This window comes from Dama dama, chromosome 9, assembly GCF_033118175.1.
Source record: "Dama dama isolate Ldn47 chromosome 9, ASM3311817v1, whole genome shotgun sequence".
NCBI lineage: Eukaryota > Metazoa > Chordata > Mammalia > Artiodactyla > Cervidae > Dama > Dama dama.
The window spans coordinates 21,764,983-21,787,342 of record NC_083689.1 but is presented as its reverse complement, the minus strand read 5'-3'; the positions used below and the strand labels follow the sequence as shown (position 1 = coordinate 21,787,342).

The 22,360-nt window shown below is 46.1% G+C and overlaps 1 protein-coding gene across 1 annotated transcript in view; it reads left to right on the top strand.

Moving 5' to 3' along the window:
* Positions 1–20,340, top strand: part of ACSBG2 (acyl-CoA synthetase bubblegum family member 2) — a 33,163-nt gene extending 12,823 nt beyond the window's left edge. Inside the window, exons 7-13 of the mRNA XM_061152165.1 lie at positions 8,235–8,411; positions 10,913–11,094; positions 11,215–11,448; positions 16,579–16,796; positions 19,050–19,189; positions 19,279–19,525; positions 20,267–20,340. Coding sequence (XP_061008148.1) covers positions 8,235–8,411; positions 10,913–11,094; positions 11,215–11,448; positions 16,579–16,796; positions 19,050–19,189; positions 19,279–19,525; positions 20,267–20,340 — 1,272 coding nt within the window. The remainder of the gene's footprint in view (positions 1–8,234; positions 8,412–10,912; positions 11,095–11,214; positions 11,449–16,578; positions 16,797–19,049; positions 19,190–19,278; positions 19,526–20,266) is intronic.
* The last annotated feature ends 2,020 nt before the right edge of the window (positions 20,341–22,360 follow it).

Sequence of the window (22,360 nt, the reverse complement as noted above, 5' to 3'; positions counted from 1 at the left end):
AGGGTCTCGTTGCCCTGGGGCAGAGGCCTTCAGACTGTTTTTATTCTTGACCCACAGGTGCACAGTGGTGTTTAGGAGCACAGTGGCATGGGAGACCTTGATCTGTGGGGCAGAGAGACTTAAGCCAACACTTCCAAGGTCGGAGCAGCATAGTGCAGGGGTTGAGATCAGGGACTCTGCAGGAGACCTGGCTCTATGATCTTGGGCAACACGTCCAAGATCTCTAAGCCTTGGTTTCCTCATCTGTAAAATGGGTGTGATGTAAAAGTCCCTGCCTCCTGGGTTGTCTGAGCTCAGAACCACACTTGATAAAATAAGTATGTGAAAGGGCAGTGTAAACACTGGGTTTCAGGGGGTAAAGCGGGAGCTGATGTTTCAGTTACTTGAGGAAGGCTCTGTGCTTGGGGGAAATGCATGCGTGTCTGAGTGGAGTCCAAAGCTGATGGTAATTTAGGTCACTGGTAGGAAAGAATAGGGGAATCCATGCTAAAAGATCCTATTTATATAAAACCCTAGAAAGGGACGTTCCTGGCGGTCCAGTGGTTAAGAGTCCACCTGCCAATGCAGGGGACACAGATTCAGTCCCTGGTCTGGGAAGATTCCACACGCAGAAGGGCAGCTAAGCCTGAGTGGAGCAACTACCGAGCCAGCATGCTGTCGAGCCCATGTTTCACAACAAGAGAAGCCACCGCAATGAGAATTCCATGCACCACAACGAAGAGTAGTCCCTGCTTGCTGCAATTAGAGAAAGCCCATGTGTAGCAATAAAGACCCAGTGCAGCCATAAATTAATTAAAAAATTAATTAGAAAGTGAATATAATGACCTAACTGTAATTTAAAACTGTAGCTAAATAAAAGATCCTATTTCTATAAAAGCCTAGAAACGGAATTCCTAGGAGGGCCAGTGGTTGGGATCCGTGTGCCACTGCCAAGAGCCCAAGTTCAAACTCTGGTTGGGAAAATAAGCCTGTGTGGTGTAAACCCTAGTAAATGCAAACTTGTCTACAGGAACCAAAAGCAGATGTTGGCTGCTTGGGATGGCAAAAAGGAGGCATGACAAAGGGCGATGGGAACAGGGAACATTACCATTTCAATGGTGGGGATGGCTGCATGGCTGCATATATAAGTCACTATGCACCAACTTGTACACCTCAAATGCAGGTGGTTCCCTGTATGTCAATTAAACCTTGATAAAGCTGTTGTTTGTTTTTTTCTAAAGAACAAGAAAGACAGTGATGGTTCATTTCTGTTACATGCCCGTGATATGCCAGGGTCCATCCTGAGAGTTTTACACTTTGTAAATCCTCTCGGTGATTCTATGATTCTATCTGTTCTATCAGGTGGCTGCTGTTTCTACAGATGAGAAAACTGAAGCCCAGAGACGTTAAAATGCTGGGTCCAGGTCACACAGCAAGCAGCATGGCAGAGCCAGGATCTGAACTTGGGCAGGCTGGTGTCACGGTCCACATTTTCAACTATGCTGTTGATCTATGTGGCTAAGGTGTAAAGATTATTAAAGATGCGATCACTATAAATACGCTGAAGCCAGCTGAAGAACAGTATGCAGAGCAAGGCGGTTTTTGTTAAAAATTGAAAAAGGTAGCAACTGATGTACACACCTGTAAGCTTTAAAAGCAGAAAAGTGTCTGGCAGGACGTACACCCAACATGTACACTCCCCTTTTGAGTCAGAAAGACTGATAGTTTTACAATGAAGCATTTCTTACTTTAAAATATATATACATGTATTTCTTTATTTGGCTACACCAAATAGCTGCAGCATGTCAGATCTAGTTCCCCAACCAGGGACTGAACCTGGGCCCCCTACACTGTGAGCACAGAGTCTTAGCCCCTGGACTAGCAGGGAAGTCCCAGCGTTTCTACTTTATAATAGCTTTTTGCACCAACCCAGTTTCAGAGTTGGCAGTACACACTGGCCTTTGCTCTGGCTGTTCCCTCTGCATGGAATTCTTTTTCCTAGAGACCAATTTGACTTCCTCTTTCACCTCCTCGGGGTCCCTACTCAAATGTTACCACCTCTGTGAAGTCCTCCCTGATTTTCATGTTCAAAACAGCAAATAAAAATAAACCACTCCATCAGTCCCTGATCCCATCTGGCTACTGTTTTCCGTGCACTGACATATTATATACAGTCACGTGTTTATCGTGAACATCAGCTCCTTGAGAGCAGCGGCAGTCTGTTGGGTTCACTGCTGTGTCTCCAGTGCTTGGCATACAGGAGGAGTCAATCCATTTTGTGGACTGAAATGAATGAAGAGGGTCTGAGGAAGCCCCCACCCCACCCTGGCCAGCATTCATACTCCTAGTGGCTTCATGTCTGCTGAGATCATCTCCTTGAAGACAGTTGATGAACGCCGAGCTCTTGGAGCAAGTATGCCTAGATCTTCATCCTGGCTCCCCCATTTGCTAGCTGTGTGACCTGAGAAAACTCCCTTAACTTCTCTGGGCTTCAGTTTGCCCACCTGTGAAATGGAGACAAGAACAGTTGATGCCTCTTAGAGTTGCTGTGAAGGTTAAATTATGTCCCATACTGTGTCAGTTAGCTACTGCTGTGTAACAAACCACTCTAGAACTGAGTGACTTGAAATACCAACAGTGTATTATTTCTGGGTCTCAGATTTTGACCAGGGCTCAGCAGTGTCTTTTCTGCCCCACAGAGTGTCAGCTGGGGTAACTCAGCTGGTGCCCAGGCTGGGTTTGGATCTCCAAAAGGGGCTTCACTCACATGTCTCCTGGGGCTTGGGTTTCTCTGTGGCATGGAGGTAGTGAGGTGGTTGAATTTCTCAATGTGGTGCTGGGGCAAGCACACACTATGTAAAGGCACAGGCTGACGTCTATTAGGGCTCAGGGCCAAAAGTCCACATGGTGCCCCACTCTGCAGGTCAAAACCAGCCACTGGACCGGCCCTGTGAGGGGAAAGGGAAACAGACTCTAGCTCTGAATGGAGGGGGTGGCAGAGAATTTGCTGCTATCTTTAACCTACACATGGGCTTCCCCGGGTGGCTCAGACAGTAAAGAATCTGCCTGAAATACAGGAGACCCAGGTTCAATCCCTGGGTTGGGAGAATCCCTTGGAGAAGGGACTAGCTACCCTCTCCAGTATTCTTGCCTGGAGAATTCCATAGGCAGAGAAGCCTGGAGGGCTACAGCCCATGGGGTCGCAAAGAGTCAGATATGACTGAGCGGCTAACACTTCACTTAACCTACACACAGATATAAATGCTCAGAGTGATACCTGGCACACAGCCTCATCAGTGTCCCTTATTGTGACTTTTAATGCATTATTGACTGGAGACATTTTAATACATCTTTTGTTGTCCATTATTGACGGGAGATGTATCAGTACATTTTTAGACACTGATACAATTAACATCAAGTGTGGAGTTGTTAGAGTTTAAAGTTGATCAAAGTTTCATTAGACAACTTACAACTGTCATTATCATTCACGTTTTTCTCTGTTAGGTTTTTGTTCCAACTTTGTGTATGTGATAAGTGCTAATTTATTACCGTAAAATCTTCAAAGATGACACATGGTGAAATTTTATGCAAAGATGAATTTTTCAGTGAATTTTATGGGAATACTTTCTCTGATCATCTGAGCAATGTACATACAAGTGTCTCAGAATATGACAGTTCTTCATAACATAGTTCTGATTCAGACAATACGAATGTAGACCCACAAGAAGACAAAAAACCTTAGTGATTGATTCCGATATGGAAAGTGAAACTCATGATGCTAGAGAAGACTTTATAAGTGTGTCAAGTGTAAACTGCTGAATGTAATGACCTGCAAAACAGTGTTAGTGAAATCACAGAATTGATTTTTGGCCAGCCAAAATGAAAACTCGAGCTGCAGGCATTCGTTTCTGCAAGAATCCCCCAGTCAATAATGAGTTAAAATCATCATAATCGTCATCATTTTTATAGCAAGAAGTCAAAGCTAGTCCCAGGTTCTCAACATATGTCCACAATTCAAAGTTTCTCCCATTTTATAGAATACTAGGCCATGCTGAGACACAGATATAACAGAAACCCCATGAGGTAAGATGTGTCATTAACCCCTTTCACAGATGGGGAAACAGGCTCAGAGAGGGGACATGACTTGAGCAAGGTCAGAGAGCAAAGAATGAGCTTTAGCTAGGTTCTGAACCCACGGATGTTTGAATGACTTTAATCACAGTCTGCATGCACCTCAACAAATAGGTGCTGGATTCCTTGGGCCTCTGGAAGAGACAGTGCTTATGGTGGCAGAAGGAAAATCCCTCCATCCTGAGACCTGGAGAAAGACAAGGGATGAATCTTGAGGGCTCACTACAGGCCAAGGGTTTCACATGTTTCCTTGCTCTTAAATGTCCCTTCTCAATAAAAATTCACTGGGCATCTACTACATGCTTGGTAAATGGCTTTGGACAGAACAGACCCAATCGTGGCCCCCAGGAAGACAGACAGGGAAAGAATAAATAAAACCACTGAGATTGTGGCAAGTAGTACTTAGAGGATTAGACAGATGCTGGAAGCTTCGGTTTGGGGGTGAGACAGCTTCTCTAAGAGGTGAAATTTAACTAGCAATTCAGCATCCAAGGAGTTATTAATAGTTGTGGAGACAGTTGTAGGAAGCAGATCCCAGGCAGTGGGAATGGCCAGTGCAAAGGTCCTGAGGCAGGACCTTGCCTGACCTGTTGGAATAACAGTGCAGAGGCCCATGTGGCTGGATTAATGACCAGTTTACGATACCAGTAAGAAGTATAGATTGCTAAATTATAGATATGCTAAAACTTTGCATCAAAGTATGCATTGGAGAAAGAAAAACATTCATAGAGTTATAAAGCAACTAGACTCCAATAAAAATTTTAAAATTTTTAAAGAAAAACATTAATATACTAATTGTTCGGGTGTTTATTCCATGGGATTAAGGGTGGTCTTTTTGTTTTTTAACAAATTGAACACATTAGCAAATTGAAAGATAAAAACACATTAACAAATTGAAAGATAAAAACCATATGATTATCTCAATAGATGCAGAAAAAGCCTTTGACAAAATTCAACACCCATTTATGATTAAAACTCTCCAGAAAGCAGGAATAGAAGGAACACACCTCAACGTAATAAAAGCTATATATGACAAACCCACAGCAAGCATTACCCTCAATGGTGAAAAATTGAAAGCATTTCCCCTAAAATCAGGAACAAGACAAGGGTGCCCACACTCACCACTACTATTCAACATAGTTTTGGAAGTTTTGGCCACAGCAATCAGAGCAGAAAAAGAAGTAAAAGGAATCCAGATAGGAAAAGAAGAAGTGAAACTCTCGCTGTTTGCAGATGACATGATCCTCTACATAGAAAACCCTAAAGACTCTACCAGAAAATTACTAGAGCTAATCAACGAATATAGTAAAGTTGCAGGATATAAAATTAACACACAGAAATCCCTTGCATTCCTATACACTAACAATGAAAAAACAGAAAGAGAAATTAAGGAAATAATACCATTCACCATTGCAACAAAAAGAATAAAATACTTAGGAGTATATCTACCTAAAGAAACAAAAGACCTATATATAGAAAACTATAAAACACTGATGAAAGAAATCAAAGAGGACACAAACAGATGGAGAAATATACCGTGTTCATGGATTGGAAGAATCAACATTGTGAAAATGACTATACTACCCAAAGCAATCTATAGATTCAATGCAATCCCTATCAAGCTACCAACAGTATTTTTCACAGAACTAAAACAAATAATTTCACAATTTGTATGGAAATACAAAAAAACCTCGAATAGCCAAAGCAATCTTGAGAAAGAAGAATGGAACTGGAGGAATCACCTACCTGACTTCAGACTATACTACAAAGCCACAGTCATCAAGACAGTATGGTACTGGCAAAAAGACAGAAATATAGATCAATGGAACAGAATAGAAAGCCCAGAGATAAATCCACGAACCTATGGACACCTTATCTTCGACAAAGGAGGCAAGAATATACAATGGAAAAAAGACAACCTCTTTAACAAGTGGTGCTGGGAAAACTGGTCAACCACTTGTAAAAGAATGAAACTAAGAACACTTTCTAACACCATACACAAAAATAAACTCAAAATGGATTAAAGATCTAAATGTAAGAACAGAAACTATAAAACTCCTAGAGGAGAACATAGGCAAAACACTCTCTGACATAAATCACAGCAGGATCCTCTATGACCCACCTCCCAGAATATTGGAAATAAAAGCAAAAATAAACAAACGGGACCTAATTAAACTTAAAGGCTTTTGCACAACAAAGGAAACTATAAGCAAGGTGAAAAGACAGCCCTCAGACTGGGAGAAAATAATAGCAAATGAAGCAACAGACAAAGGATTAATCTCAAAAATATACAAGCAACTCCTGAAGCTCAATTCCAGAAAAATAAATGACCCAATCAAAAAATGGGCCAAAGAACTAAACAGACATTTCTCCAAAGAAGACATACAGATGGCTAACAAACACATGAAAAGATGCTCAACATCACTCATTATCAGAGAAATGCAAATCAAAACCACAATGAGGTACCATTACATGCCAGTCAGGATGGCTGCTATCCAAAAGTCTACAAGCAATAAATGCTGGAGAGGGTGTGGAGAAAAGGGAACCCTCTTACACTGTTGGTGGGAATGCAAACTAGTGCAGTCACTATGGAGAACAGTGTGGAGATTTCTTAAAAAACTGGAAATAGAACTGCCATATGACCCAGCAATCCCACTTCTGGGCATACACACTGAGGAAACCAGATCTGAAAGAGACACGTGCACCCCAATGTTCATTGCAGCACTGTTTATAATAGCCAGGACATGGACGCAACCTAGATGCCCATCAGCAGATGAATGGATAAGGAAGCTGTGGTACATATACACCATGGAATATTACTCAGCCATTAAAAAGAATTCATTTGAACCAGTCCTAATGAGATGGATGAAGCTGGAGCCCCTTATACAGAGTGAAGTAAGCCAGAAAGATAAAGAACATTACAGCATACTAGCACATATATATGGAATTTAGAAAGATGGTAACGACAACCCTATATGCAAAACAGAAAAAGAGACACAGATGTACAGAACAGACTTTGGGACTCTGTGGGAGAAGATGAGGGTGGGATGGATGTTTCTAGAGAACAGCATTGAAACATGTATATTATCTAGGGTGAAACAGATCACCAGCCCAGGTTGGATGCATGAGACAAGTGCTTGAGCCTGGTGCACTGGGAAGACCCAGAGGGATCGGGTGGAGAGGGAGGTGGGAGGGGGGATCGAGATGGGGAATACATGTAAATCCATGGCTGATTCATGTCAATGTATGACAAAAACCACTACAATATTGTAAAGTAATTAGCCTCCAACTAATAAAAATAAATGGAAAAAATTTTTTTTTAATTTTTAAAGAAAGACATTAATACACTAATTGTTGGGGTGTTTATTCCGTGGGATTAAGGGTGGTCTTTTTGTTTTTTGGACAGTGTTGGTTTCTTAATTTTATGTTGGCACAAGGAAATTCTGTGCCCATTTTACAGATGAGGAAATAGAGGTTCCAAGGGATTTTAAGAAAATAGCCCAGCGTCACTCAGCTAGTAAATGGTGGAGTCAGGATTTCTTTTGTGTGTGTGGCTGTGTTGGGTCTTAGTCATGGCATGTGGGATCTTTCACTGTGGCAAGCAGGCTCAGCAGTTGTGGTGCACGGGCTTAGCTGTCCTGCGACATGTGGGCTCCTAGTTCCCTGACCAGGGATTAAACCTGATCTTCCACATTATAAAGTGGATTCTTAACCACTGGACCAGCAGGGAAGCCCCAAGAGTCAAGATTGCTTCTGAGACACTTACTGAGTTCTTCAGATTTTCTGACATCCTGACTCTAGGGTCTCCTTTTGGATCCAGGGGTGTCTGGTAATCCCCCAAAGCTGCCCACTGTAGTTTACAGTTTGTCCCAGCCTCAGGCAAGTTAGTGAACTTCTCTGTGCCTCTGGTTTCTCATCTCGACGATGGGGGAGAATCACAGTTATCAACCCCAGTGTTAAGATGACTAAATGACTCAATGTTTGTAAAGAACAGCAGCAGTGCCTAGCGTTTAGGAGGTGCCTTGCGTTTGTTAAAGAACTGCATTTAAACAGCCCTCAGGTGAGGAGGAGGAGGAGGAAGTATGTCGGATCTCACTGGATCCTAAGTTCAGCTTGTGTTCTAGATCACGTGGACAGCGGGGTCAGTGGCGAGGGTCTACAACCTGGCTTATGCCCCCGAAAAGCAGGAGGTGGTGGTCAGCTACCTTCCTCTCAGCCACATCGCAGCTCAGATGATGGACGTCTGGGTGCCCATAAAGGTCGGGGCTTTCATCTACTTTGCTGAACCAGACGCTCTCAAGGTATCAAGGTTGAGGGCAGCCCAGATGGGTGGACGGCTCCATCAGGGCCCAGATCTGGGGGTGTGGGGTCAAGGTTAACGGCAGCTTGGAAGGGTGGATGGCTCCATCAAGGCCCAGATCTGGTAGGGTGAGGGGTTCCTTCTCTGTCCTCAGCTAACGCTCCCCTTTAGCAGCATGTGAATCAGTTAACCACCTTCTTTTTGTTTTTATCTTTATCCAAGTCATGGTGTCCACGGACTTGCAGACTGTATACTGAACTACCTAAGACTAAAATGTGAATGGTACTAAAGGCAGAATTTGTGTGTGTGTGTGTAGCGTTGTTTTTTTTTTTTTTTTTTTTTAATTCAGTATCCCCAGCTCCAAAACCCTCCACAAACCAAACATTTTTGGCAGTAGAATCTGACCTGAACTGATGTGAAGCTATTTGCGTCTTCATGTTTACCCCACTTACTGGGAATGTGCATATCTTCAGAAGTAGCAATGGGCTTCTCCAGTGGCTCAGCGGTAAACAGTCTGCCTGCAGTGCAGGAGGCCCAGTAGACGGGGCTTTGATCCCTGGCTCAGGAAGACCCCCTGGAGAAGGAAATGGTAACCCGCTCCAGCATTCTTGCCTGGAGAATCCCATGAACAGAGGAGCCTCGTGGGCCATGGTCCATTTGGTTGCAAAGAGTCAGACATGACTGAAGCAACTTAGCACTAGGAACAAAGCCGTTTTAACTTGTTTTTGGCTTCAGCACACAGGATCTTAGTTCCCTGACCAAGGATCAAACTCGTGCCCTCTGCAGTGGGAGCACGGAGTCTTAACCACAGGACTTGCAGGGACTTCCCTGTCTTAACATTTTAAGCAACTGCCAGAGTGTTTTCAAAGAGACTGTGCCATTTTACATCTCCACCAGAAGTGTATGAGAGGTCCAGTTCCTCCATATCCTCACCAACACTTGTTCTTACTATTTTTGTTTTTACTATTATTGCCATCCTAGCAGACGTGAAGTGGTCTCTCTCCTATTAATTTGCATTTCTCAAATGATTAATGATAGTGAGCCACTTTTCTTGTGCTTATTGGCCATCTGTGTATCTTCTTTGGAAAAATCTCTTGTTCACAGTTTTGCCTGTGTAAAAATTGAGTTGTACATCTTCTTGTTGAATGTTGTGTTCTTCATACAAATTGTTTATCAAATATAGGTTCTGCAAATACTTGCTCCCAGTTCTGTGGCGTGTCTTCTCATTTTCTTACTAGTGTCTTTTGAAAAGCAGAAAATGTTCACCTCTAATGAGTGTTAACTCTCCAATTTATTGATTTTTTTTCCTTTCATGCTTCTGGTTTAATTTGTAAGAAAATCATTGCCTACCCTCAGGGCTGGAGGAGGAAATGGTAACCCACTCCAGGATTCTTGCCTGCAGAATTCCATGGACAGAGGAGCCTGGTGGGCTACAGTCCATGGGGTCACAAAGAGTCAGACATGACTAAATGACCTTCACATACTATATCTAAAGGCACAGAGATTTTCTTTTATGTATTCTTCTGGAGGGCTTTTAGATCTGTTAATTGCTCTTACTTTTAGGTCTGTGGTCCATTTTGAGGTAATTTTTGTGTCTGGCAGGAACGCTCTAAGTTAGCTAAACTCTCTACTTGTTTGTTGGTCTTTGGCACTTTTATTGAGCATCAATTGATCATAAATGTAAAGATTCATCTTCAGATTTTCAGTTCTGTTTCATTGATCTTTATGTTATCCTTACACCAAAACCTCACTGACTTTATTTTCCTAGCTTTTTGGTGATGAGATCACCTTGTCCCTGTTTACCAGGACTCTCCCGGCTCATAAGTAAAAACCCCACACTCCAGGAACACCTCCAGTTCTGGACAAATCCGGACAGTTGATCACCCTACATTATAGTCAGTTTCAAAATCAAGTAATAGTAAGTCCTCTGATTTTGTTTTTCAGAATTGCTTTGGTTATTCTAGGTCCTCTGCATTTCCATGCAGCTTGTCAGTTGGTATGAAATAGCTTGCCTATTTTTTATAGTGATGACATTGAACCTGTAGATCAATTTGAGGGAGAATCTTTCATGATACTCCACTTCATGCTTGGGCCACAGTTTCTTCAGCCAATCCCCCCCACACTGGCTACGTAGCCTGTTTTCATTTTATTACAAAATGATGCACTAAGAGCATCTCACACGTGTTTCTCTGTGAATCGGAGTCTTTCGTCCAGCTGAGTTCTATCACCCACAGAATATAGCCTAGCTGTATTTAAAATGTTAACAGCACTGTCACACTGCCTTCCAAAAATATTCTACCAGTCTGTATGCTCCACTATGTCCCCAGGGAGAACGGGTTAAACTGATTGGCCACTGGCTAGTCAATGGGCTGGCTCCTGTGGATCAGGAGCTCACCTTGGTCCAGAAAGCCAAGAGAAAGTTCTCCTGGGCTGCCCTCAGTGGCTGGGGAGAGATGGACACCTGGGGTGCAGGTGTTGCTGACCAAACTCTGTACCCAGCAGGGCACCTTGGTCAACACCTTGCAAGAGGTAAAGCCTACTGCCTTCCTGGGGGTACCCCGAATTTGGGAAAAGATGCATGAGAAGATAAAGGAGACTGTTGGCAAGTCTTCAAGCTTGAGGAGAAAGGTGTTTCTGTGGGCAAGGAATATTGGCTTCAAGGTCAACTCGAAAAGGATGCCAGGGTAAGTGGCAGGACCGCTGGGGCCAGGCATGGAGGGTGGTGGGTGAGGGGTCCAGCTGGGTCCCATCCCCCCCATGTGGCTCTGTGGCTACAGAACCTTCCTTGGCATCCATGTTCACAGGGAACATGACCCTTCCATGAGCTACCGCATGGCAAAGGCACTCGTGTTCACCAAAATCAAGAACTCCCTTGGCCTGGATCACTGCCGCATTTTTATCAGTGGGGCCGCACCCCTCAACAAGGAGACTTCTGAGTTCTTTTTAAGCCTGGACATACCAATAGGCGAGGTGTATGGTATGAGTGAAAGCTCAGGACCCCACTCCATATCCACCTCGGAAAACTACAAGTTTCTAAGGTACTGGTCTCCTGGGCAGACACCTGGTCCTCTGGCAATGCTGGGTCAAAGGGGATAGAGGTGGAGGGTTTCTGGGCTACGATGAATCCTGACTTGGTGTCTCCAGCCTCCAGGCTCCAAATCTTCATGACTGTGGGAAGCCCCAGTTTGTCCGAGAGCCCGCGGACAAAGAGGGAGTTCTCCCAAACATTCTATGTATGTACCCTCCCTATCTGTCACTTGAGAGCTCTGCCTCCAGATGTCCCACCCCAGGTTGACCTCCTGAGACCCAGGGACCCTTCATCTCCAAGGTGCTTTGTCCATGTCCCCAGGCCCCTCTGGCTTTCTCCCAAGCTTAGCTCAGCTTGGACTGCAGGATGGAGACCAGTTACACTGACACAGTAAAACACCAAAGGCGAGTTCCACTCGGAGTCTGGGAGCCATGTTCCTTCACAGGACCTCCTGGTTGTCCTTCCCTGACCCCCTGTCCCCTACCAACAGCACCATACTGCAAGGTCGAGTCTCCTCTCGTGTTTGGCCAGGTTCCACTCACCTTTGAACTTAGTGAAATCGAAGTCTGATCTTCCCAATCTGGCAAAACCATCTCTTGCTTCTTTGTTTACTCTGTACATCAGTATCCACCCCTTCCAGTCCATAACTGCACCTGGGTCTGTTTTCTGTAAAACCCAAATGCCCACTTGAGCTTTGTTTTTTTCCTCCAAACCAAACAGTAGTCCTTCCTTAAACAGGTGGTTTTTTTCTTTTTTTCCTGTGTAGAATTTTTTTTAGTTTTCCTTGGATGAACCCATCAAACTTGTATAGCTTCTGAGTTTTCCCACACTCCTAGGAAAGTTTTTAATCAGGAAGTCATAAGAAGCCTCTTTGTACATTTTTAAAAAAAAAACTTTTATTGGAGCATAGTTGCTTTACAAAGTTACTTTCTGCTGTATAGCAAAGTGAATCAGTTATCTGTTGTTCAGTCACTATGTCGTGTCCAAGTCTTTGTGACTCCATGGACTGCAGCACACCAGGCTTCTCTGTCCTTTACCATCTCCCAGAGTTTGCTCAAACTCATGTCCATTGAGTCAGTGATACCATTCAACCATCTCATCCTCTGTCGTCTCCTTCTCCTCCTGCCCTCAATCTTTCCCAGCATCCGAGTCTTTTCCAATGAGTTGGCTCTTTGCATCAGGTGGCCAAAATATTGGAGTTTCACCTTCAACATCAGTCCTTCCAATGAACACCCAGGACTGATCTCCTTTAGGATGGACTGGCTGGATCTCCTTGCAGTCAAAGGGACTCTCAAGAGTCTTCTCCAACACCACAGTTCAAAAGCATCAATTCTTCCATGCTCAGCTTTCTTTATAGTCCAACTCTCACATCCATACATGACCACTGGAAAAACCATAGCCTTGACTAGACGGACCTTTGTTGACAAAAAATGTCTCTGAGTTTTAATATGCTGTCTAGGTTGGTCATAACTTTCCTTACAAGGAATAAGCGTCTTTCAATTTCATGGCTGCAATCACCATCTGCAGTGATTTTGGAGCCCAAAAAAATAAAGTCTGACACTGTTTCTACTGTTTCCCCATCTATTTGCCATGAAGTGATGGGACCAGATGCCATGATCTTAGTTTTCTGAATGTTGAGCTTTAAGCCAACTTTTTCACTCTCCTCTTTCACTTTCATCAAGAGGCTCTTTAGTTCTTCTTCACGTTCTGCCATAAGTGTGTTATCATCTGCATATCTGAGGTTATTGATATTTCTCCCGGCAATCTTGATTCCAGGTTGGGCTTCCTCCAGCCCAGCATTTCTCATTATGTACTCTGCATATAAGTTAAATAAGCAGGGTGACAATATACAGACTTGACATACTCTTTTTCCTATTTGGAACCAGTCTATTGGTCCATGTCCAGTTCTAACTGCTGCTTCCTGATCTGCATACAGGTTTCTCAAGAGGCAGGTCAAGTGGTCTGGTATTCCCATCTCTTTCACAGTTTTCCACAGTTCATTGTGATCCACACAGTCAAAGGCTTTGGCATAGTCAATAAAGCAGAAATAGATGTTTTTCTGGAACTCTCTTGCTTTTTCGGTGATCCAGCAGATGTTGGCAATTTGATCTCTGGTTCCTCTGCCTTTTCTAAAACCAGCTTGAACATCTGGAAGTTCACGGTTCACGTATTGCTGAAGCCTGGCTTGGAGAATTTTAAGCATTACTTTACTAGTGTGTGAGATGAGTGCAATTGTGCGGTAGTTTGAGCATTCTTTGGCATTGCCTTTCTTGGGGATTGGAATGAAAACTGACCTTTTCCAGTCCTATGGCCACTGCTGAGTTTTCCAAATTTGCTGAAATATTGAGTGCAGCACTTTCACAGCATCATCTTTTAGAATTTGAAATAGCTTAACAGGAATTCCATCACCTCCACTGTATAATCATAAGGGATTTGATTTAGGTCATACCTGAATGGTCTAGTGGTTTTCCCCACTTTCTTCAATTTAAGTCTGAATTTGGCAATAAGGAGTTCATGATCTGAGCCACAGTCAGTTCCTGGTCTTGTTTCTGCTGACTGTATAGAGCTTCTCCATCTTTGGCTGCAAAGAATATAATCAGTCTGATTTCAGTGTTTACCATCTGGTGATGTCCACATGTAGAGTCTTCTCTTGTGTTGTTGGAAGAGAGTGTTTGCTATGACCAGTATGTTCTCTTGGCAAAACTCTATTAGCTATTGCCCTGCGTCATTCTGTACTCCAAGGCCAAATTTGCCTGTTACTCCAGGTATTTCTTGACTTCCTACTTTTGAATTCCAGTCCCCTAAAATGAAAAGGACATCTTTTTTGGGTGTTAGTCCTAAAAGGTCTTGTAGGTCTTCAAAGAACCATTCAACTTCAGCTTCTTCAGCATTACTGGTTGCAGCATAGCCTTGGATTACCATGATATTGAATGGTTTGTCTTGGAAACGAACAGAGATGATTCTGTTGTTTTTGAGATTGCATCCAAGTACTGCATTTCAGACTCTTTTGTAGACTATGATGGCTACTCCATTTCTTCTAAGGGATTCCTGCCCACAGTAGTTGATATAATGGTCATTTGAGTTAAATTCACCCATTCCAGTCCATCTTAGTTCGCTGATTCCTAGAATGTTGACATTCATATAAGAAAACCATATTTTTGACTATATGAACCTTTGTTGGCAGAGTGATGTCTCTGCTCTTTAATGTGATGTCTAGGTTTGTCATAGCTTTCCTCCCAAGGAGCAAGCATCTTTTAATTTCATGGCTGCAGTGATTTTGGAGCCCAAGAACATAAAATCTGTCACTATTTCCACTTACACTTTTCCCCCTTCTATTTGCCATCAAGTGGTGGGATCAGATGTCATGATCTTAGTTTTTTGAATGTTGAGTTTTAGGCCAACATTCACCCTCATCAAGAGGCTCCTTAGTTCCTCTTTACTTTCTGCCATGAGAGTGGTATCATCTACATATGGGAGGTTGTTGACATTTCTTCTGGCAGTCTTGATTCCAGCTTGTGATTCCTCCAGCCTGGCATTTTGCATGATGTACTCTGCATATATGTTAAATAAGCAGAGTAACAATATACAGCCTTGTCATACTCCTTTCCCAATTCTTAACCAGTCAGTTGTTCCATGTCCTGTTGCTTCTTGACCCACATACAGTTTTCTCAGGAGACAGGTAAGGTGGTCTATTATTCCCATCTCTTTAACTATGTTCCAGTTTGTTGTGATCCACACAGTCAAAGGCTTTTGCGTAGTCAATGAAGCAGAAGTAGATATTTTTCTGGCATTCTGTTGCTTTTTCTATGATCCAACAGATGGTGGCAATTTGATCTCTGGTTCCTCTGCCTTTTCTAAACCCAGCTTGTACACCTGGAAGTTCTTGGTCATGTGTGTGTGTGTGTGTGTGTGTGTGTGTGTGTGTGTGTGTCTGCTCTTTTTTGTATTTCCTTCCCATTTAGGTCACCACAGAACATTGAGTAGAGTTCCCTGTACTATACAGTAGATTCTCATTAGTTATCTATCTTATACATTGTCATGTATACATGTGTATACATGTCAATCCCAATCTCCCAATTTATCCCACCCTGCCTTTCCTCCGGTGGGGTCAATACACTTGTTCTCTATGTCTGTTCACCTGTACCCTTTTTCCAGAGTCCACATTTATGCATTCATATACATTTTAAGCATCTCAGGCCTGCCTTCTTTTTCCACTTGCTGACTATGGGAGTTTCTACACTTCACCCTAAAACCACCGACCCTTCTAACTGCCAATAGAAGAGATCTCAGCCAGGCAGAAAGAAAATACTTCCTTCTCTCCATCCTAAGACCACCCTCCCAAGTGGTATCACTAACGAAAGGAATTTCACAAAAATCCAGATTTCACTAGTGCTCTCTGTCCTGTGGAAGTAACTTTAAAGAGATTTTGGCTGGTCCTTTTACCTAAAATCAGCTGTCCTGGTAACTGCATTCAGGGCAACATTCCTGTTTTCTAGAAAGGGTTTTGTTGCTCGGGTTGGTTGGTTTTCTTTTCTTTCTTTTTTTTTGCCATTCTGTGTGGCTTGCGGGATATTAGTTCCCCGATCAGGGATGGAACCCAGACCCTCAGCAGGGAAAACATGGAGTACCAACCACTCGGACACTGGGGAATCCCATTGCTGGGAAGTCTTTCTGCCATGTACGTGAAGATAAAACCAACTTACAACTCCACTGGGCTTCCCAGTTCACCAGTGAAAGTGTCACTCAGTTATGTCTGACTCTTTGTGACCCCATGGACTGTAGCCCAACAGGCTCCTCTGTCCATGGGATTTCCCAGGCAAAAATACTGGAGTGGGTTGCCATTTCCTTCTCCAGGGATCTTCCTGACCCAGGGATCAAACTCGCTGTCTCCTGCATCACAGGCAGATTCTTTACCACTGAGCCACCAGAGAAGCCCAGTTCACCAGGTTTTTGGGAATTTGACTCCCTTGGTGGGACCAGCCCTCTCTCCACTCAGCCAATAGTCACAAGCACCCACTGGGTTCTGGGGAGGATGCAGCGGCAGCTCCAGCCCAGGCCAGCGGAGCCAGGGGTCAGGAACCAGGTGACCTCGGCCCCTGCCCCCCGAGTCTCAGTCTTCCTTCCTCCTGTCCCCTGGCAGTTCTGGCAAAATTGTGGCAGGGTGTAAGAACATGCTGTATCAGCCGAGCAAGGATGGCGTGGGGGAAATCTGCCTCTGGGGCCGGCATGTCTTCATGGGCTACCTGGAACAGGAAGACGCGACCATGGAGGCCATTGACAAGGAGGGCTGGCTCCACTCTGGGGACCTGGGCCGCCTGGACAACCAGGGCTTCCTCTTTATCACCGGCCGCATCAAAGGTACTGGGGCTGGGTTCCCAGGGGCCTCCAGCGAGCAGGCCAGCCTTGAACACTGAAGGCTCTGCCTTGCCACCTTTCATGGGGATGGGTGCTCACACAGATGTACAGGGACACCCCAGCCCGTGCACTGTCCAGCCCAGTGCTGTCCTTGTGCCCAGCATCTGGCCCTCAGCAGGATGGAGCCAGGAAAGAAGCCTATACTGGGCCTCAAACCTCTGTTCCCTCCCCTGTCATTTACGGATAACAGTAACTACAGAGTCATCATGATTAAATGAAATGATACGGAACAGGGGTCAGTCAACTTTTCCCATAAAGTTGGTCGCTGTTTTAGTCACTAACTCGTGTCTCTTTTGTGACCCCATGGACAGTAGCCCGACAAGCTCCTCTGTCCATGGGGTTCTTTAGGCAAGAATACTGGAGTGGGTTGCCATTTCCTTCTCCAGGGGATCTTCCCGAGCCAGGGACAGAACCTATGTCTCCTGTATCTCCTGCATCGGCAGGCAGATTCTATACCACTGAGCCACCAGGGAAGCCCTAAAGGGCCCATGTATAAATATTTTGGATTTGCAGGATACAGGGTGTCTGACAGCTGTGGGACAAAAGCAGCCGCAGTTGATGTCCAGACCTATGGTCGTGGCCATGCACTAATACAAATGTCATAGGATTTTCATGTATCACAAATATTGTTCTTCTTTAGATTTCCTTCCAACCATTTAGAAATGTAAAAACTTTTTAGCTCGTGTCTTTACAAAAACAGGCAGAAGGAGCATTGTGGAATTTAGCCCACAACCTCTGATGTACAGCATCTGGCATGGAGCCTGACACAGGCTGTAACTGTTCAGTAGGAGGGCTACGTTACCATCATTTCTGTGGTAAGCAACAGAAAACCCTTCTTAAGCAGGTTTATTAAAGCTGCTGGCTCAAAACTGGAAAGTCCAAAAGCGCATGCCTCAGGCATGGCTGGATCCAGGTGCCAAAATGACATCACAAGAATCTCTTTATCCTTCTGTGACCAAGTCCCCCTCTGTATTTATGCCATCCTTGTCTGTTTATTCATTTATTTATGTGTCTGCATCTGGTCTTGGTTGCAGCATGCAGGCTCTTTGTCATGTGGCCTCAGTAGTTGTGGCTCAAGGGCTTAGTTGCTGCATGGCATGTGGGATCTTAGTTCCCTGACCAGGGATTGAACCCACATCCCCTGCATTGGAAGCTAGATTCTTAACCTCTGGACCACTAGGGAGCTCCCTGATGCCATTCTTGAGGAGGCTTTTCCAACTTGATGACAAGATGGCTGCCAACAGTCTAGGCTCATTGTAACACCCAAAGGTTGAGGAAAGAGTGTACTATTCCCAACAGCGTCAGCAAGTTTTATGCCTGATTCTCACTGGATCTTCTTGGGTCAGTATCCCATCTCAGAATGAATCACTGTAGAGGACGAAATACACTGACTGGTCTGATGTGGTCACAGGCTTACCCCAGCAGCCCACCCCCTCCCCATATCACACAGAGATGGAGGGTAGTTCTCTAAAGAAACTCGAAGGATGGAGGAGTCACCGGGCAGATGATATCACAGATGTCCATCATGGGCTCAAACGGATCATTCCTAGTGCTATAAGGACCTCAGCGGAGGTGACTGCAAGATCACAGGATGGAATGGAGAGAGTCTGGGTGGGTGGAACAGGAAGCAGCAGCTGTCCCAGGATGGAGGAACAAGTGAAGACTGTGTCTGGGGCAGGAAGAGGAGCTCCTGAAGGATTTTAGGCAGGGGGAGACAGTGACACAATCCTTTAAGAGCCTGCCAAAATTAGGAAGGCACCACACACCCCTGTGAGGAGCCTGGACTTGGGGTCTTTGAGAGTTGCCAGACGATGGGGAACAGCAGGAGACAGAGAGACAGGGCATGGTCAGAAGCGCTTGACTATTTTCCAGGCAAGGGCATACCAGAGGGCCTGGTTCAGGGTACGGGGGACCAAGGAACAGGCCAGGAGTTGATAAGATGCTGTCCAAGTGGAATATTCAGGATGTGGATGCTTGATGGGAATCTGAAGAAGATGGGGGAGGAGTGGCAGAGTGATTGGGACTTGGAGAAGGACATGGAGAGTGTCCTGGCCAAGGGCAGGGGTGCCCCTCTGCTTCCGGGGTTTTTCAGGGGAGTGGTTGCTGCTGCCGACACCTGGGCCCGTCTGATCTGCAAAGGCATGGGACTCCTGGGCTGTCCTGGTTGAACCCACCCCCAGTCACGCCTCGTTTCAGAAATCATCATCACAGCCGGTGGCGAGAACGTGGCCCCCCTTCCCATCGAGAACCTGGTTAAGGAGACGATCCCCATCATTAGTAATGCCATGCTGGTGGGCGACAAGGCCAAGTTCCTGAGCATCCTCCTGACGCTGAAGGTAACGTGGGTTTTCCAGCAGGTGGGAAGCCGCATCTTGGTCCTTGGGGCTGGATACTAGGGATTGTGACAGGGGTGTCGCGGGGGCAGTGTGAGGTCGACAAAATGACCGGAGAGCCACTGGACACGCTGAACTGGGAGGCGATCAAGTTCTGCCGGGAGGTGGGCAGCCAGGCGACCACGGTGTCTGAGATCCTGGACCTGCGAGACCCCATGGTCCACATGGCCATCCAGAAAGGCATCAATGCTGTCAACCAAAAAGCCATCTCCAATGCACAGAAGATTCAGAAGTGGGTCATCTTGGAGAAGGACTTTTCCATCAGTGGCGGAGAGCTAGGTGAGTGGCCTGGAGAGCTTTGACACCTGGAGGCTGGTCCCCTGGTGGTACAGTCCAGGGCCCTGTGGGCGCTGAGGAGACATGTCTTATTCTGGGAGTCAGTGGGTCTGTGGGACCAGCTGCCGACCGAGGGGGGGCCACACAGAGGGAGATGGTGTCCACCTCCCCCTAACCCCACCTCCAGTAGTTTCAGACTCTGATGTGTCAGGGAGGTGAGAAGACTGGGCAGTGTAGCAGGTGTGACAGTGGACTAGAGGGATGATGGATCAGAGGTTGGACAGCAAGCTGCTTTGGCCAGAAGGATCTGGGAAGGCTGCTCTCAGGAAGCGGTCCTTAGGGTAACACTCAGAGGATGAGAAGGAGCCTTTTGGGCAAACAATCAAAGGGGAATAATATTCCTGGCTGAGGGGGCAGCAGGTACATAGGCCCTCAGGCAGGACGGTGTCTGGAGAATCGTGGGAACAACTGGGAGGCCTGTGAAGTCAGGGTGGAGAGAGGTCACGTTCAGCTGTGCTAAGGAGTTGAGATTTTATTCCCAGAAAGGGAGCTGTGTGTGTGTGTGAAGCCAGGCGGTCTCCTTTGCCATCCCCGAAAATGGCAAAGGCGGTGCCCCAGGAAGATGAGGGCATGGCCAGCCACCAGCCCAGCCCCAGCCACGAGATCCTGCTGCCTGGTCACACCCAGGGTACACAGACTCTTATTTCACCCCCACATCTGAACCGGTTTCTCCTTTCTGGGCAGGCCCGACGACAAAGATTAAACGACACTTCGTCCACCAGAAATACAAAAGGCAGATCAACAGCTTCTACCAGTGACTTCTTTGGCGGAGCAGGTCCTGGCTGCCCTGATGGTGAGACTAGCTTGGCTGGCTGGGCCTCAGATGAGTCCAACACAGGTGGTCTCCACATGTGTACACACGCTTGGCTGCCGTGGGCTCTGGACGGTGCCTGCCCTCCACTCATCCTCCACCAGGGTCCCAGTGGGGCATGCCAACTCCTTCCTGCCTGGCTGTCACCTCTGTTAGCTGTTCTTCCTGCCTTTTCCACTTGCCTGGCAGAGGGAGCCAGGCAGACTTCGCATCCGAAACCAGAGCCCAAATGTGAAATGCCCAAATGTTTCCTGGTGGCCTCTCTGGAGAAGGCCTTTTGTCAGAAACTATTGCAGGGGGCAGGTGGGGGGGTTCTACTGGCCGGAAACCCAAGGAATGAGGTGTGACGGCCCACCCCAGCAGCGGCATGGAGACGTCGTTTTTTGGCTGCACTGGATCTTTGCTGGTGCCGAGGGTCTTCCTAGTCGCCATGCTCAGGCTTCTCCTGTTGCAGAGCATGGGCTCTAGAGAGTGGGCTCAGCAGTCCTGGGGCGAGGGTGGGGGTGGGGGCGGGGGACGGGCTTAGTTGCTTGGCGGCAAGTGGGATCTTCGGGGACAAGGGGTTGAACCTCTGTCCTTGGCATTGCAAGTTGGATTCGTAACCAGTGGACCACCAGGGAGGTGAGTGACAGAGACTTGAGCTCCTCCCACTACATCTCTGCACCCTCCCTTTCCCCCAAGTCTTTCTCACAAGGAGCCTCCGCGATGCCAGGAGTCACAGGTAGCTTTAGAAACCCAGCACGATGCACGGTGTGGGCAGAGGGGACACATCTTCCGTTGTCCCGGGGCCTACGGATAATTCTCTCGGGGTCAAATCCTCCTGCTCTGACGCCCTGTGCTGGTTTCCTGGGACTGCCACAGAAGACAGTTCCGCAGGCCTGGGGCTTAAACAACAAGAATCTCTTTCCTCAGGGTCCCGGATGCTGGAAGTCTCCCCAGAGTCAAGGCTGGTTGGCTCGGTTGGTTCCTTCCGAAGCCCCTCTCCTTGGTTTGTGTGTGCGTGCTATGTCACTTCAGTCATGTCTGACTCTTTGCGACCCTAAGGACGGTAGCCTGCCAGCCTCCTCTGTCCATGGGATTCTCCAGGCAAGAATACTGGAGTGGGTTGCCAAGCCCTCCTCCAGGGGATATTCCTGACCCAGGGATCGAACCCACATCTCTTATGTATCCTGCATTGGCAGGCAGGTTCTTTACCACTAGCGCCACCTGGGAAGCCCCTTTGGTTGTAGACGGCCATTTTCTCCCTGCATCTGTATCCAGATTTTCCCTTAGAAAAATACTTGTCATACTGGATCAGTGTCCACTCAATGGTCACATCTTAACTTGCAGACCTCTGTCCATAAAGACTCCCATCCCCGAATATACTCCCATCCTGAGGGCTTGGGTGTCAGGATGGAGGTGAACGCAATCCAGCCTGTAATACTGCTGTATCTGTTTGGTTTTTTTTTTTTTCCTTTCCTTCACCATTAACTGATTTAACCCCTCCACCCCTTCATGTGTCAGAGTCTTGCAAGTGAGCCCGGCAGTTAAACACATCCCATTTGCCATTCAGTATCTTTTGCAAGATTTCTGAGTTCACTCTGCAGTTGGATGAGAGGCCATCCAACATTGGTGTGGGGGTGGGAGGTGGACCCTCTCTGAACCCGTGCTGTCCAGTATGGACATCACTGGCCACAGGGTGGTCCATCTGAAACTGAGACATGTTGTGGGTATAAAACCCACACTGGGTATGGGAGTCTGATATGAAATAACAGAACATACAATACCATGTTCATATTTTAAAACACTGAATGTTAGAATGATACTCTTTAGGACATACCTGATAATATTAAATATAGCACATAGAGACTTCCCTGGTGGACCAGTGGTTAAGACTGCCTTTCCATGCTGGGGGGTGGGGGTTGTGGGTTCAATCTTTGGTGGGGGAATTAGGAACCCACATGTGTGTGGTATGGCCAAAAAATGTG